This window comes from Apiospora aurea, assembly GCF_038362705.1.
Source record: "Apiospora aurea strain CBS 24483 chromosome Unknown utg000001l_segment0_segment0, whole genome shotgun sequence".
Lineage (NCBI taxonomy): Eukaryota > Fungi > Ascomycota > Sordariomycetes > Amphisphaeriales > Apiosporaceae > Apiospora > Apiospora aurea.
The window spans coordinates 4,710,837-4,727,794 of NW_027117388.1; the positions used below are offsets into that span (position 1 = coordinate 4,710,837).

At 50.6% G+C, this 16,958-nt stretch overlaps 3 protein-coding genes across 3 annotated transcripts; 2 read left to right on the forward strand and 1 right to left on the reverse strand.

Annotated features, from left to right (window-relative positions):
* Positions 1-7,168: 7,168 nt before the first annotated feature.
* On the reverse strand, positions 7,169-10,732 carry PG986_001448 (uncharacterized protein; the record flags this gene model as incomplete). The annotated part of the gene is made up of 3 exons (XM_066837670.1): positions 7,169-10,221; positions 10,496-10,544; positions 10,604-10,732. 3 exons carry the CDS (start codon positions 10,730-10,732, stop codon positions 7,169-7,171), a joined length of 3,231 nt encoding a protein of 1,076 aa, XP_066706563.1.
* A 1,321-nt stretch (positions 10,733-12,053) lies between these two features.
* On the forward strand, positions 12,054-12,903 carry PG986_001449 (uncharacterized protein; the record flags this gene model as incomplete). Its single annotated transcript, XM_066837671.1, has 2 exons — positions 12,054-12,495; positions 12,608-12,903. The coding sequence occupies 2 exons, from the start codon at positions 12,054-12,056 to the stop codon at positions 12,901-12,903; spliced, it is 738 nt and encodes a 245-aa protein (XP_066706564.1).
* Positions 12,904-13,655: 752 nt separating this feature from the next.
* Positions 13,656-15,043, forward strand: PG986_001450 (uncharacterized protein; the record flags this gene model as incomplete). Its single annotated transcript, XM_066837672.1, has 2 exons — positions 13,656-13,736; positions 13,790-15,043. 2 exons carry the CDS (start codon positions 13,656-13,658, stop codon positions 15,041-15,043), a joined length of 1,335 nt encoding a protein of 444 aa, XP_066706565.1.
* Between the last annotated feature and the right edge of the window lie 1,915 nt (positions 15,044-16,958).

A 16,958-nucleotide genomic window follows, 5' to 3' on the forward strand; every position in this document is an offset into this window, starting at 1 on the left:
TGCATGCTGGGATGGTCGAGAAAGACATTGCAGGATGTTCATGCAATGCCTCTTCCGGCCTACACGTACCAAGTGGGAATACCGCCCCAAGACAGGAGCTGGTCGCATTGTCTCATCCGATGTCATGTACGTTACAGTCGACGGTCTGACAACCTGTTTCCTTCGAGTCTCCTTGTTGTTGTTGTTGTTGTTGTTGTTGTTGTCGTCGTCGTCGTCGTCGTCTGCAGCTGGTGTTGCGCACGTCATTACAGGCCTCAAAACCTGTGCTTGAACCACGAGTAAAACCGTTACCAAACTTTGGTTTTGGATGGATGGTTTAATGACGAGGACGCATATAATACTTATCGAGGGGCGCATATGACACAGTACCTGCCGGCGCTGGCAGCCTGGGCTACATAGTATGATGGGTAAATAAGTGCCTATCCACCGTGTACTTGGCCAGTGCACACCCTTTGATCAACCAAGACTAACCATATCCGATTTGGCCGATTTTACCACCAAAATAAGGCATTTTCGGAGCATCACCAGCTGTATCGATCAAAAACACCAGTTCGCATTGATAACATCTGTGGAATTAGAAGATACATCACCATTTCGTGTGATACCCATCAGCATTGATCACATCCTGACACCCTTGCGGCATCGTAGATAACAGTTCCATCAACCAATCTTCAGCATCGTGAAATAAGGTATAAATACGGTGCCGATGCTCTTTCGTGAGTTGTTGAACTATGTTGTTGAGCGTTGGTAAGTGTAGGTGTAAGTGTGTGGGTGTAGCTAATTGGCAGAAACATCACCAAAAACAACACCAAAAACAGCTGGAATCGATCAAAAGGGGGCGCCGACGAGGTCAGCGCCGATGAGGTGTGTGCGATCAGGGGTATGATAGCGATCGGCAAAAAAACGCACCAAAAACAGCATAGTTGGTATCATTAGCGTGAAAATCGGTACTTGACTAGGGGGTCGTTTCTTTTGCCTCCTACCACGTAGCTGGGCACACGCCTGCCGAGCAAGGTGGTGCCGGACCACAGCTTATTTCTCCCAAAACGGCCCAGCAAAAATGTCAGACATCCACTCCAACTTTCCGCCAACATCACGCCAGGTTTTTCTGCTACACCTGCAAGTACTTACTGTACCATCCAAAGTATCCTTACGACGGACGGGGGAGATGCTCTTATCGTATGTGCGTGCGTGCGTGCGTGTGTGTGTGTGTGTGTGTGTGTGTGTGTGTGTGTGTGTGTGTAGCCCCAGCATCGGCAGCAGCAGTAGCGGCAGGGTGACTATCCCCGACTGGGCTTACGCGCATAACCGCAACATATCACCCTTGAAACGCCCTGCTCCCGCGCGGATGCCCAGAGATCAGCGCTGGAGAGTTGGAGTTGTGGTCAGACAATGGTTGCAGCGCACCATGCTGCCATGCACTCACTCCCTCACATCGTCCTCTTTCTCACCGGGGGCCAGCGCCATGGCCAGGTGGTCGGTCAAAAGGTTTGCTTCCAGTGTGGTATTGCTGCTACCATAACAACCTGCTGCCCGCAGTGTGGCTGCTGTAATGCCCTAACCATGTTATGTAGCTTAGGTACATGACTGCTAGCGAACATTGAACTATTGGCATGCAGCCTTGTCGCGGGCGGGCAGGGTCAAAAAGAGCCGGGCACTTATCAACCTCTTGGCTCTTTTTCTTCCCGCACGAGCACATCCTTCAAGGTCCCATTTGCGGTATATTTCACGATGGCGGCCGTTGGGTGTGTAGCACCGGAGAGATTGCACTTTACTCTAGTGAGAAGGCCGAGACAGAGATAGAGAGGGAGGGGAGAGAGAGAGAGAGAGAGAGAGCGTGCCCATGGCCTACTACTACTACTACTACTACTACGGGGCCGTGGGTGGTTGCCCCGCATCCGTCTCGTTCGAGCACTGGCTTACATCGTACGTCCCATGCAAGAATCGCGCGGGCTGGGGATGATCAATTGATCTGGTCCTCCCGTAAAATGGAACGGGATTGCGGGCATGCTCAACGTCCAATGCCAGCCAGATCCATCCTCACACAATCTCCTAACCTTTCATTGACAGGCAAATAGGAGAAATTGATGCAAGGCTGCCTTGTCTACCTGTCTGCCCGTCTGCCCTCTTGATAGCCTGGGGTTCGCCCACGTGCTGCCCGCTGCCTCCTCCCCGTGCGTGCAGCAGGACGGACAGCAGCATCGGATTGATTGACTGATTGATATGACAGGGAGAATGAAACTTTCCACTTTCCCCGTCTCTCGTTTCTCGTCGTCTCGTCTCGTCGTGTCGTGTCTTGTCGTGTCTTGTCTTGCGGTCGCGAGTCGCTTCTTCACTCTCTTCGCCATCGTCTCTCTCCTCTCCACTCTGTCATCCGGTCATCCATCCATGTCTCTTTTCTCTCTCCCCCTTCGATTCCATTCCTGTTTATCGGTCGCCGCTTCGCCTACTCCACCGCACCGACGAAGAACCACCCCACCCAATTCGGGTACTGTGTTGACTGTGCTGGCATACCGCTGCGAATGGCGCAATGTTAATAACACCGCGATGTTATAGAGACACTAGTAGTAGACAAGGTCGCGACAAGGAAACCCACCCGAAAAACTAAAGAGCGGGATGACGTCCTAGACGACCGAACTGGAACAATGTTCCCTCGGCTGCCCGGAGCTCTGCCACCAAGCACAACTCTGCCGCCTCGAGTTTCACCAACGCGCGCCAATTGAACGGGCTACTACTAGAGGAGAAGCTGGAGATAGTGCACTGCTGCAATGCAGAACAAGCGAGCGAGCGATCAACCACCAACTAGCTCCCATGATCCACGGAGCGAAACTGCATTACTGTCCAGCCTAGCCAGTCCGTTTGCACCTCGGTCCCTGGCCTAAGTGCAACGCTGCAAGGCACGCGAAACTTGGCATCCCAGGCGGGTCAACCAACTTTTCGGACTCGATTCACACCCTCCACTCGGTCAAAAACGTATTGTAACCTGTTACTTGATTTGTGAACGTGTTGACTCCTTCAGGAGAACGAATGCGTTGGCGGTTCAGGAGACACGCTCTCACCGCAGAAATGGTGACGACGGAGACGAATGGAGAAAGACCCGCGCGTCTCCCTGCGGCTCCCGGCCTCAGCGCGACAAAAACCCGCCTGTGCGGTCATTATGACTAAGCCCGAGGTTACGTGCTGGCAACTCGGAAAATTCCTTGGTCGTCCATGTAGATGTAGGAAGGACTGGTGATCGTCGTAGCTTGACTCGCGACGTTACTGTCGCTCTCACAGGGAGAAACCGGATGCCTCCGGAGGGAATACGGGCAGCTCCACGATAGATCGGCGTGGCAAACCTGTGGGATATGTAGGAAAGAAAGCATCCCGAAGGTGACTTACCGTATACTAGTGGCGATGTTGCGAAAGGCTGGGAGCAACTGGCACCCTCGTGCCCCCAAGTGTTCGTATAATAGAATGCCTCGCATTTTGATGCTACAGAAGCTGGGAAGGAGACTCGCCTCTGATGAACTGCAAATATACTAGAAGTAAAAAGAAGAGCAAATAATGTATGTAACCTGCATGGTATTCATCAAACAAGACGCGAATACGGTGTCATTGATGGTTAATCCTGGAGTAGTACTCCTCAGGGGCTTCGTTTATAGTACTACGTGCAGCCATACCTTCCCCGTCTATGTCTTTAAGGGCTGTGCTTTACCTAGTTTGCACAAATGTCTGTCTCTCAGGACACGTTTACAGAGTGAATCGTCTTCATGGGAAATATGACTGTCACTTTGGTTGGTTTTTAAGCAATATATGTACGACCACTGGTGACAGCCTCATGTTCGCATATCGTGCCCATTATTGTGACGGACACGCTTGGTTAAAGGATTAAAAGATATGGTCACAAGCCAATGATAGCAAACGAATCCATCACTGAACAGAACTGGCCAGTTACGAAAACTTATCAGGGAGCCAGGGTCCCGATATGTGTGTTTCCTTAGATAACCTCCAAGCTGGATTCACAATCAAACTATTCAAAAACAATCTTCTTATAACACCTAGCCACCTTCCGTGGCGCCGTAGATGGGTGGATCTCAACCAGTTGCCCCTATTTCTTTTTCAACGAGGACAGTGGAAAGTAAGAAACACTTGAAGTTAGTAGATAGCCTTTTGGTGGTAAGATGCAACCCCCTCTAGCTGACCCCCCCTCTCACTGACCCCCCTAAAATAAATATAAAAATTAACAACAACATTAATAGATAGGTCAATTAAGTAACATATACTGCATTTTAAGGTCTGTTTCGGCTCGTGCGCACTATAATAAAATCACCCTTATTACCAGCTCGATTTGCATTAATTTCCACTACCTTACCGGCGCCCCTTTTCGGCCTTTTTTTTGGCCGACCTTCCCGAACATCCCTTTAAACTTCCCTGATATTTAATATATAAACAAAGCTTTTATTAGGGTCCTCGTCGACCTTTCTCTTTTTTTAAACTCTTGTTTTCTCTAGATCTACCTTTAGACCGGCTTTTTCTTGCTTTAACCGGCCGATCCGGGCCGTTAAATTATTAATACTCTTACCGAACTTCGTTCACAGCTACCTTTTAATAGCATTAGAGTATATCACCTCTTTATTAAGCACCGCTATCGTTAAATCTTTAACTTACCGGCTAGTTTTAAATATTACTACTTACCCTAGCCCCTTTTAAATAGGCCGGCGTGTATCCTCGGCTTTATTAACGTCGTCGATAGTTCGAAATATAACAGCTTTTTTAAGCCTATTATTTATCGGCTTATTTATATTAATCGGCCAAAGCCCTAATATTAACTAACCACTAATAATAATACTAGGGGTAAAAGCAACCTTTCGAGCTTTATCTTAAACGCGAAGAAAGTTTCCCTTCTTAACGTAGCTATTATTAATAATAGCGTACGCTAAATCGAGCTCTATTTAGAACCTCCTTTTTAACACCCTAAAATAATTAATATTTAAAGGCTAGAGAATATAGTTATTATATAGTGGCAGATAAAAGAGTTAGACCTTAACTTTTAAGGTCGTTAATATAAAGTCCTCGTTAATATAATTACCATAGTCGTTTAAAATTAATAACTTTTATTACTCGGGGTTATTAAGCTAAGTAAAAGGGATAAACATTTTTTTTAGCCACTTTAAAGCAATAAGGTTAAAAGTTTACTTTTTAGGGGAAGCTTTAAAAGCTTAGTTTTTATAGGGGCAGTTAACCTTATCGTTATCTTAAGGGAATTACTATTACTATACCGATTAGCCTTTAAAAATAATTAAAAGAGGTAGAAACTTTCTAAAAATACTAATATACTTTAAAATAATTACCTACTCACGGTTAGCGACGTTATTACGTATTAACGATTTATAAGCGGCAAGTCTAATTATTATAATACCTTTCCTTATTATTATCGTAATTCTTACTTTATCGGCGTTAAATTTAAATCGAGGGGGTATACTATTAATAATAATAGTATTAAATCGATTAAAAAATTTTCGTATAGCCCCGTTTAATATATATACGAAACGCCGGAAATTTATTACTTTAACACGTATAGTCTTAAAGGCCGAATAACGTTTTAAAAAACGGTGCACCTATCGTTTACTAATAAGGTAATCGACTTTTTTATAAAGAGGATACGCTAAACGTATATACGAAATAGCCGGTACGTTAATGCGTAACTTAGGCTAGCTTAAAAAAGGGCCTATTTAACTAAAAAGGTCTCTTCGGCAGGGGTGAATAATTATAAAGCCTTATACTTCTTTTTTTACTAGGGTTCTCTTTAATTCGGTTGCGAAGGGTGCCCCTATTAACGTTATAGTCTTTAGCCGCACGGTTAATGGTTTCGCCGGCCAGTACGGCCTAAACCGCTTACGTAATATATACTTCTTTAGTTATATTAATAGTGGTAAAAAGAGGAAAAAAAGAGGAAGAGATTAATCTACTTTAATTAGGAAACGAGTAAGATTTAACCCCTTTATATATTATTATTGTTGCTTAGGGGCTCTAGAATCATTTGAAATTAGGAGGGGTCAGTGAGGGGGGGGGTCAGCCAGAGGGGGTTGCATCTTATAGAAAGGATTCGAAAGCAATTTAACAACTGATAACCGTACACAGAATTAGACCTGACATGGAACAGAGTGTGTGAGTACTGAATGTAGGGCCATACAGGATATGATGTTGTTTGAATTAACTAGAAATTCTCATCTTGAACCGCCCGAGGTTTGCGTTGAGACATCCCTGGACTGATGAGCTGGCGATGAAAGGATAAGTTCCACGAATGGACCAATATGGGTAAACTCAATATCTGACCAAGAGGCCAAGGGGGTAATGCTGTGGAAACTTGATAGAGCTGACTGGAGGACCAGGCTGCGTGCTTGCCTAATGCACTGGATTAGCCAAGGTCATCACAAAGCTATAAGATACCTTCGTATTTTGTGACAGTAAGATGTGAGAACGCCTTTCCGTAACTCCATATGCAGGTGGTTGTTATGAGCGCAAAGAATAGTGCCGCAAAAGGCTTCACAAGGGAGATGGAGAACCCCTTCCTGTAGCTCAGAGTAAGTCCTAGAGTCTCGGCAAAGACCTGAGGCAAAAGAGAGCTTGAGTAAAAGGGCCATCGTTCCCAAATTGAAAACGATAGACGGAGCATCATCCTTCTCCGACCCTTCCAAGGAGAACAACGATACAAGACAGCCCTCTACTTATGACTACCTTTACTCACTCACCCACGGTCACCAACGCCATTGAAGCCTGCAAGTGCGGTGAACCACACCGACAACGACCCGTCCCTCCAACACCTGATATCAGCGAGAGCGCCTCTCCAGTAAATAGCATGTCCATTTACCCCTGAAACGCCGGAGAGGCCATGCCAATAGGTAACAACTGTGAAATGGGATAACCATGTTCCATGTGATCGGTTCCATTATGTAGCAAATAACTCGTAATACTTCTTTTCCCTGTCGCGTAATACATTCGTACAAGCTCGGTCTCATCGCAACCTACAAAGCCGACTCCTAGTAGATTATAGAGCCGCTATCAAGCCTGGAGTATCTCGCAGTATGATCCTCAACGCCGGGCGAATCAAGCAGCCAACCGTGTAAAGTCTTCTCTGTAACCCTCATATCTGTACAACCATCCGACGCCTTGTCAAATGCAAGAGCTACTGCATCTCTCTTTCCTCGACGAGCCGTCCTAGGATCAGGCTCTGAACGATCAGCTCATCTGTGAGGATTCTAGGCATGTTCCGAAGCGGCGTTCCAAAGGAGCCGCTGTTCGTTGTGCTCTGTCTCTTTCTTTTCTTGGTATTACTGACTTGTGTGGGTGGGCCATTAGTCAACACACTGAATATGGTGTCATCGCCGTCGGGATAAACCCAGTCGAATGGGCTTCCGGCTTCATCTCTTTCTCGTAACAGATCTCCGGCCTCCGTGGGAGTATTGACACGCTCAAGGTTTGCCCCTAAAACATGGGCAAGGAAGGCGTAAAATGTGCATCGTTTTTCGTGCTTCTGAGTCTTGGTCTTCTTGACCACGAGGAGAACGCTCATCTCGCTAAGAAGCTTTGGTCGTTGACTGATTGTCTCGGATAGCTTCGCAGAAGATGCTTCGTACCCTGGTAGATCGCGTGACTTGAAGGCGCCATCGAGGACAGTACTCGGCCCAGCACACAGCATGTAAGGCAGCCAGTCCACAAGAGAGCCCTTGGCATTGCAAGCTGATATCCAGTTCCAGGACAAACACGGCAAGCCCAGTGCAAGAGCCTGCATATACTTGGCCTTGCGCGAACAGTTGTCTGTGATCAAAGCAGTGAATCCGGCATTGGCTGCTTCTTGAGTCAGGCTAAGACAACTTCCTGATATCCTAGACGAAGCTTCGGGAACGACGGATGATTGATCTTCAAACAGGTCATGGAATCCAGCATTCATGATGTGACCGCCGCCCTTTCGTATCAGAGCTTCTACCTTCTCCTTCTTCTCCTCCTTTTCGGCCTCTTCTCTCTTCTGGGCCTCGGTCTTCTTCTTCTTGTCGTTGTCGGATGAACCGATTGTCGTCACGAAAATCATACCACTGAAAATCCCAGACGGGAATTGTAGACTTGCGTCTTTGGCAGCCCTAAACGACCTCGAGCCCCGTGTCTGACCAGCAATAGAGGCTGGCGATGGCGAGGGCCGAGCGAGCTCATCAGTAGATACCGATGATTGGCGAGCAAGTCTGCTAGGCTCCTTTCTGGCACGATCACGTTGGGTACGTTGGCGTGCTGGACTGTAAGTCTTCATAGCCGACCGTGGCCGAGACTGGCGTTGAACCTTGGCTGCGGCTGGCGATGAAGGATTGTTTTTTGGTGGCTCTTCGCCGCCTTCTTCATCTTCGGTGTTCGGAGTTGTACTCGACGAAACATTCGGGGTGGCACTGAGTGTCGTTAACGTCGACGATCTCGTACCAGGATCGACCAAGTTCGGCGCACTGGACGAAAGGACAGGTTGTGGGGTTGCGACGTTCTGGAGCCGATCAGAACGGCGCGAAGATTGAGAGGACTGAGAGGAGGGAAGCGGCGCCGTGCTGGGTATTGGAGAAGAGCCCATAGGTTTGGTTTGGTCACCAGGGTCGCTCATAACAATCTCGTCGGTCTCTTCATCCTCGGATCTTTTGAGTCTCTTCGGCGGAGGCAACGGCGGTGTTGATGCGGCTTCGGTTGGCACGTTGGATAATATAGGTGGGCTAGGACCCTTGGGTTCGGCTGCCGCTGTGCCAGCAGGGCTCGTCTCTGGAATGAGGTCTCGGCTGCCATGTATGTTGATAGGCTGCACCCTTGGGAGCAGAGGTATATCCGAACAAGAAATACCCGTCTCTTGAGCTGCAGAGTTCAGAGCTCCGTTCTTCTGCGATGCCGTATCTTTGGGGGCTTCCGTATTCTTGGTAGCGGCATCCTGAGAATCTGCGACCGTCTCGTGTGCCTCGCCGATATCCTCATACGTTAACTGATCAGCTGAGCGCGACCCGAGTTTCCTTCGGTTTGTAGATGGTACCTCAATCAGTTCCTCAGACCTGGAAGCAGTACGAGAAATTGGAATAGCCTTGAGGGACCGTGTGGCCTCTTCTTGCTTGCGCTTCGCTCGGCGTTGACGTCTTTTTCGTATCTCCTGATCCATATCAGAGTCAGAATTTGCCGCACCGAACTCATCGAGAATCCCTACCGAGGTTTGACACTCAGCGGGCGAGCTCCGCGAGGGAATGTAGTCTCGAATAGGCTCTGGCACAGATCTGATCCTCTGGGGCTTCGAATAGGGCGACTGGGGAGCATCGTACGGGTCTTGGGTCGTGGGTACGGGTCCAGATGACGGTGGGGGGACATATGGACTGGAAGTTTCGACCTGTAATTGGGAGGTCCGGAGCCCACGTTCGCGCAGAGGAGAGGATATTAATTGTGGATTCGGCGAGATGGTGTTTGGGTTGAGTTCTGGCGAGGGCCTTGAAGACGTTGGAGATGCGACCTTCTTTATGGCCGAGGTGAATTGGGTATTGGCAAAAAGCTGCGAACTTGGCATCAATGGCTCGGTAGTACCGCCGGCGTGGTAGAGTCTTGTCGCTAGTGCTGGCGTCTCTGGAGGTGGCATCCCGGTGGAGGAGTTGCGAACGAATGGGGGTGGCAGAAAACCAGAGCTCCGGCGGGGCTGCGGTACGGGAGCAACTGAAGAATAGCGATCGCGTTCCTCGTCATCAGAGCCGGAATCGGTCTCGGCATCATTTAGGTTGTGCGCATGACTGGCTGCGGCTGGTCCAAATTGACCCAAGTCGAAATTCACGGCGCCTGTTTCGTCTTCGTGTAGCGTCGCATGCTCGTGGTCGCTGTCGGGACGGGATCGTTGTGATTCATAGCGATCGCCAGAATCTGCGGGCTTCAGTTGAGAAGCAAAGGCTTCTCCTCGGATCTCTCGATATTGTTCATAGCTCCGGCCCTCATTGGACTGCGTGGGTGATTGACTGCCGTCCTCCATTGTTTTCTTCAGTGCCGGCGTTGGTCGCAGCTTCGGTAGTGAGGCATGATCATCTGCGAGAGTATTGGAACCAATCGCAGATCTGAATTGCCGTTGATTGGTTGTTGTGGTGGATTGCCGTCGTTCGGAAGAAAGGGGTGCCTCTGTCGCAATCACGGTCGCACGAGTGACTGGTGGTGGCGGTTGGGGACGCGACGTGGATACGATGGACGCGTTCGCTGCGGGCGTGGTCTGCTCCCAAAAAAAAAAAAAAAAAGACCATTATCAGTGACATCGTTGCCTGGAGTTAGGCTGGCAAGCTAGGCAGGGTTGAGGTCTGCCAAGCCGCCAAAGGTCGCTAAACATGTGGGCGCACGACAAGCTTACCGGTCTCTGGTAGTGATCTGATTTACCGGCTGGACAGTCAGCGCTGTAATAAAACTCCTTGAGATGTTTGCAAAGCTGGATCGGACGGACGGCCACAAGCCCTGAAGAAGGGATGAGCAAACATACCTTGGTATGAACTGAAGGGGTCGGTTGAGCGCAATGGTGATGAACTGAGCTAAATCCTTGTCAGCAATCCTGGAAGCCGATCATGGCAAGCTCCACCAATCGACGTACCTGACCAATGCCATATAGCGAATGCATGTTTTGCATAACGAGTTGCGAATCCTGGGACTCGTTGTCGCCCTTGTACGCGCGCTCTTCCGCCTTCGCGATGCTTCTCGCAGGCTTCTTTTGACGTGCCATTTCGATCTGATTGCCACGAGGGCGGTTGGAGGAGGACTGAGGTCGTGGTAATGATTGTGGTTGGGATCAATGAACAAAGAAGTGAGGTTGGTATCGCCAAATCGCCAAAGCTACGCGAGATCACGTGAGAGGCCTTTTAGCCGTGGCTACTCAAATAAAGTGTGTACTAGTAGGTCGCACCTGCTCACATGGATCTGTTCAAGGCTTATGAGACCATGTCCGTGACCGATTGTTTGAAGTTGCTTTCAGTACTTTAGGTAAGCATACGTACCTAATGTGAATACAAACGCGGTGCGTTCTTACCGATGACCGATGCTGTTTTACGCGAGCGGCGTACGGTTTGGTTTTTCCCCGGTAGACAACTAGGAGCACAACGAGGGATGAACGGTCTCTTGATGTTCCATTGCGATTTGTTTAGGTTGTCAAGCACGTGTGGTTTCCCGTTGTTCCCCCTTCGAATTGCCATCGCGTTTACGTCTTGATGCAGTGAAGTCCCGCATGAAGGTGCCACAACAACCAGTCCAAAAACCATAACTGGCCAGCTTCCGCAGAAGATGACCAATAATGAGAGAAAGAGGCGGCGCTTTCGCCATTAAAGTGATATTGTGCGGATGTACCGGAAACTATTGCTCAAACGGAGTCGGAGTTTCGGAGTACGAAAACGGAAAGTTGGTGAGGTTTTAGTGGATCGCTGCTGTATAATCAGGCGCTCGTCTCATGATCAAATGGATTTCTCAGCAGGCTTACAATTAAAAGTTGGGATTCGTTTACCAGGAAAGGGTCCGGAAGCAAGATGGATTACAAACTGGGCTTCTCTGCCGTATATAAGTACACACATCTATTGAGACAGTCGAGTGTCGATCATATTTATCGCCCCGTTCTGCTGGTTGCTCATACCCCTATACAGGTGTCTCCAAAACGTGCCTAAACTCTCTTTTGGCCATGACTTCATTCGATAACACTGTAGCCCCCCAGAGGCTCAATAGTCCTCGTAACTGGCGTAAATGGCTTCATTGCATCCAACATTGCCGATGCGTTCCTCTGTGCCGGCTATAGGGTGCGTGGGACCACCCGCGATCCTCTCAACATGCTTGGCTTGGTGAACTATTTGACACCAAGTATGGACATGGCATCTTCGAGCTCGTTACGGTCCCAGACATAGAAGCAGATGGGGCATATGATCAAGTCATCAAAGGTGCGTACCCAATAAAGCAACCCTCCGCATGCCCGGCGATATACCAGAAGCAAGAGGAAGGCTAACACGTTTTTATACTGCTATAAAGGGGTGTCGGCGGCCATTCACACAGCCACCAATCCCAGCATGGATCCGAACCCTCACAATGTGATACCGGGAACTATTGCCAGTACCGTCAACGCGCTGACGGCAGCGGCTTCCGAGCCCAGCGTCAAGCGGTTCGTGCTGACTTCCTCGTCAGCCGCGGCCTTGATCCCCAAGCCCAACACACCACTCACCGTCACTGCGGACACTTGGAATGACGAGGTCGTGCCTATTGCGTACCGTGATCCTCCTTACGAGCCCGAGCGAGGGTACCTCGTCTACGCAGCTAGCAAGACGCTTGGCGAACAGGCAGCCTGGAAGTTCATGCGCGAAAAGAAGCCTGGATTCGTGCTGAACGCAGTGCTGCCAAACATCACCTTCGGCGCCAGTTTGGACCCAGTTCACCAGGGACATCCTTCTACGTCTGGGATGCTGGCAGAACTCTTCCGAGGGAACCCTGCGCTGTTGGCGGGTCTGCCTGCACGTAAGTCATGGACACCACAGCTACTCTGAAGCTCATCTGGGCGTCTGACATCAACGTTCGTGTGGCAACGAGCAAGCAAGCAAGCAAGCTAATTGTAAGCCTCTTGGGTTAGAATACTTTGTTGATATCCAAGATGTTGCGCTGCTCCACGTCGCCGCCACTATCAACCCGACTGTCGTATCCGAACGCATCTTTGCCTTTGCGGAGCCTGTTAATGGCGACGGAATCTTGGCCATTTTGCGCAAGATGTATCCCGACCGCAGCTTCCCCGCCGATTTTCAAGGCGAGAGAGACCTAAGTGATGTCGTGCTCCGCAAGCGTGCGGAGGAACTGCTTCGTGGCACGGGCAAGAATGGCTGGACGAGTTTGGAGGAGAGTATTCGGAGGAACACCGTTGACCTTGTATGAAATATCACTCCATTGTCATCACTAGGCTAGACAGATGGGTCTAGTGATTACAAACGGGGCAGAGCAGGCGCCGCTACGGTCTATCTTAAAACAAGATGCCACATACAACCTTGGTAAAGCAGAAAAGATGGATGTGCAAGTTTTGGCAGTGTGCAGAAAATTACTTAGAATTAGAAGGTCATAAGATACGGAAGGTAATACTGTAGTAAGCACGTTAAGTGGCAACTTCCAGTAGACGCAACGTGACTGCCTATTGGACAACACATGTCAGTCGTCTGACCCAAACCGAATGATTCCAGGCACTCAATCCAACAAACATTGACGTTCACCTTCCTGTTTCGATTTCCCATTCGGAGCTCATCGTCCAAGAATGGGCCGTCCTGCCACAGAAAGCCCCCAAAGGCACAAAAGCAAAGTGAGCGGGTCATGCGGCTTACTGGTTCATTACAACTTGACCCCTGAAACTTGAGGCTAATGCACTTCGAGGCCGAGCTCCGCGCCACTCACGCCGAGTTGACAGTCATTCCTCCAAGCACCGACCAGATGATCGCTGCATCCCGTCCGGGCCGCCGCGCTATGCATGGCATTGTGCTTACTATGCTGTGTATTGGCCCCGTATTTCCTTGTCAGCAACGACCTCCATCGTCGAGTATATAGTAGCCAATGTTCCGTCTCAAACATGATCTTTACTTGCCCACTGCTCTACTCTTGCAATTGTCACTTCTTCGACTTCCTTCTATTCAACTTCCAACATGCGCAAGGGAGCCTTTGTACCTGCGGTAGCCGCATTGGTTCACCTGGCTGCTGCCCGTGATGTTTTCGCTCATTATATGGTCTGTCGTTGGCTCCCTCGTTCTGTTGTGACAGAAACTGATAATCTCGTTAGGTCCAAACACTGTGGGCTGATACCAATCACGCAGTCCAAGATGTCATCGATGCGAAAAATATGGGCATTGCCGCTTTCGCTCTAAACATCGGCAATGTCACCGCCGACTGGGCGACCGACGCCACGAGCCAGCTCTTCAAAGCCGCCAAGGACAACCAGTTCAAGCTCTTCTTCAGCTTGGACCTCGCCCAGCACGAGGACGCTTATTATTACAGCGACCTGCTCAAGCAGTATGCGGGGCACGATGCATACTACCGGGCCGGGCCAAACCAGTTGCCCTTCCTGAGCACCTTCAGCGCGCAGGGGACCGACGCCAACTACTGGGCCAGCTTCTTGGGCTCCTTCGGTCAGACCAAGTTCTACTTCGTGCCCAACTTCGACGATACCCCGAACTACTTCGACAACCCGAGCACTTGGATGAACGACTGGGGCAAGTCAGTCGACGGAGTCTTCAGCTGGGAGACGGCGTGGCCCCGGAACAGCAACACCCCCTCCAACGTATCGTCAGTGCAGGACGAGAATGTGCTCAAGGCCGCGCACGCCAAGAAGAAGGCTTACATGATGCCGCTCTCGACACTGCAGTACAAGCACTGGACCGGTCAGCACTGGTACCGGCCCGGCGAGGTCAACATGCCGCAGCGCATGACGGAGATCCTCGACATGGGCGACCGCGCCGACTACGTCGAAATCATCACCTGGAACGATGGCGGCGAGTCACATTACATCGGCACGCTGCGCATGGAAGGGATCTTCGATACCATGTACGAGTACGCCAACAACGGCAACTACAGTCATGTGGCCTGGCAGCCCGTCTTCACGTCCTTCATCTACGCCTTCAACAACGGCCTCAAAGCCAGCGGCATGCGCCCGCCCATCAACAAGCAGCTCGTCGGCTCCATGTGGTACCGCGCCATCAAGAAGGGCGCGTCGTGCCAGTCGGACCCCGAGGGCCGACCCAGCGGCTCCGGCGCCGCCCAGGATGCCGTCAACTGGGCCGTTGTCGCGGCAGACTACGGCCTCGAGAACCTGCGTCTGCAGATCTGGAGCGGCGGCCAGCTGATCCGCAAGGTCGCCCTGCAGCCCGGTCTGAACTACGGCAGCGAGCCCGGCCTGGCCACGGGGCCCCAGTACTTCGAAGTCATCGACACTGCCAACAACAACAAGATCCTCATGAAAGGACAGGGTAGCGTCGACGTCAAAGCCGAGTCTGTTGGCTACTGCAACTACAACTATGTCGTTACTGGCCTCAATTAAGCAGGTACCACTGATGGTACCGCATCGCTTGCATGCCATTTGATTCTACCCGACAAGTACATGCGTCAAAGTGTCGTTAGCCTGCATGGCAGGGGTCGATCGGGTTTCATTGCAGCGGTTATGCTCCCGAAGGAGACTTTGCAGCATACGCAGGCAGGCTGGAAGCATGCCTACTTTCTTTTTCACCACGAAGGTGCTTCTGGACTTCCAGGGCGGCCTTTTCTTCTTTCATGTACATAAAACGACATCACAGTAAATAAACCAGATATCTCGTTTGCAACTCTGCTCCTTCCCTCCCGATTTTTGAACGTTGCCCCCACTCTTTCATCGGTGATTTTTATGTCCCGGCTGGAGTACGACGGAGGATTCGGCCATCATCCTTATAGGTTCCGGTTTATGCAGTGTATATCTATCCCTCCAACTGCAGACGCCGTACATCAACAACCGCGAATAGCCTGGCGAGATGCCGGGGGCCCGTCAGACCGTTTCACAAACATCCATGCTGTTGGCACAATATCCGGGCGAAGATTTGGTCTCCAAATTCCCGAGAGTGTGGGTGTGTGCGAAGGCTGGGCATTGGCTCGGGTTTGGTTCGGGCTTAACTGCTGCTGCTTACTCTTGGCTTCGGGTTGGCTTTTCATGATCTTCTTTCTCCCACCCCCTGCAAACTGGGGATGGATAACCAACCCCGGCCTTTGGCGAAGATCCGGCATATAATATGACGAGAACGGTTCGTGAAAGGATGCGCGTTGGGTCCATGACGCGTAGGCCAACTCGGCATTTGAGACCCGGGAAGTTCCAGTCAAAGGGACACGATGATAGCGTTGCCCCAGCTTTTCCCCAACTTTTCCCATGCAGCCCAAGATCTGCGCCCTAGACTGATGGAGATGACTTCTGGGGGAACCAAGTCTCGGCGAAACTTGGTTTGCGGAGAATAGGTAGAGCAACCGCTGTTCCCGCCGCCATCGATCTCTGTCTGACATCTCGGCTGATGCCTGTTTGCCTGTCAAAATGCAGGCTGAAGGGCGGCCTCATTTCGCCGCAGACCAAACGACATACTCTGCCTTGTCGCTTTCCCCCTTGCTGCGGTTCAATGCTGATATCCGGTCGACCCCTTGTCGCCCTTTCACCGGCCTGCATGGCGGACTCCACCCCCGCAATACACTAGTACAGGCGCAACGCTGTCGGGGATGGTGTGAACCACGGCCAACACGCCTCTGGTTCCCGTCCAGTCGTATAACATGGACGACGCAAGATTGTGGAGACCCTGGGCCAACATCGTCCAGGATTCCCGCTAGCAGATTGTCTTGGAAGTTGGGGTTGCTGGGCGCCGTTGTGTCTTCTTATCGTGCTGCATTCGTTTTGGTCGAGGTGGTGTCTTCCTGGTAGGTACATTACTTAAGTACATGACCTTGCTTCTTTTATCAGGCTCACCAAGCCGTCAGCACATCTTCTTCCATCACAGATATCCATTAGAGTTACGGTACCGAGATCGCCAGCCGCAAATGGCGCCATGTGTCGTGTGGATGATGATTAGTCTGCATCATCGCCTGCCTGAGTCCGGCTTTGGTTTCCACAGTCCCGTACCCGGACAAGCCGACGATGATTGGGAGACGGTCCTAGCAGTACACACCCCGCGCATGCCGGCATCTCGAATGGTCTTTTCCACCACCCCTCTCATTGGCGCCGGCTAACCTGATATATCTCGACGCGAGGAGACCATGCGTCTTCTTCCACGACTTCGCCTATGTGCTGTTACCCTATTGGTGCCCTCCCTCGAGGTGAGGCCAGTACCACCATGCGCAAGCCGGCTCCAGTACTTCTGCCAGATCACGAGGTAACAGACCATGGCTGTGACTGGGTGAAGCCCCGAAGTGCGGAGAAAGAGTAACGTGGGTTACGCATGATGCTGAGT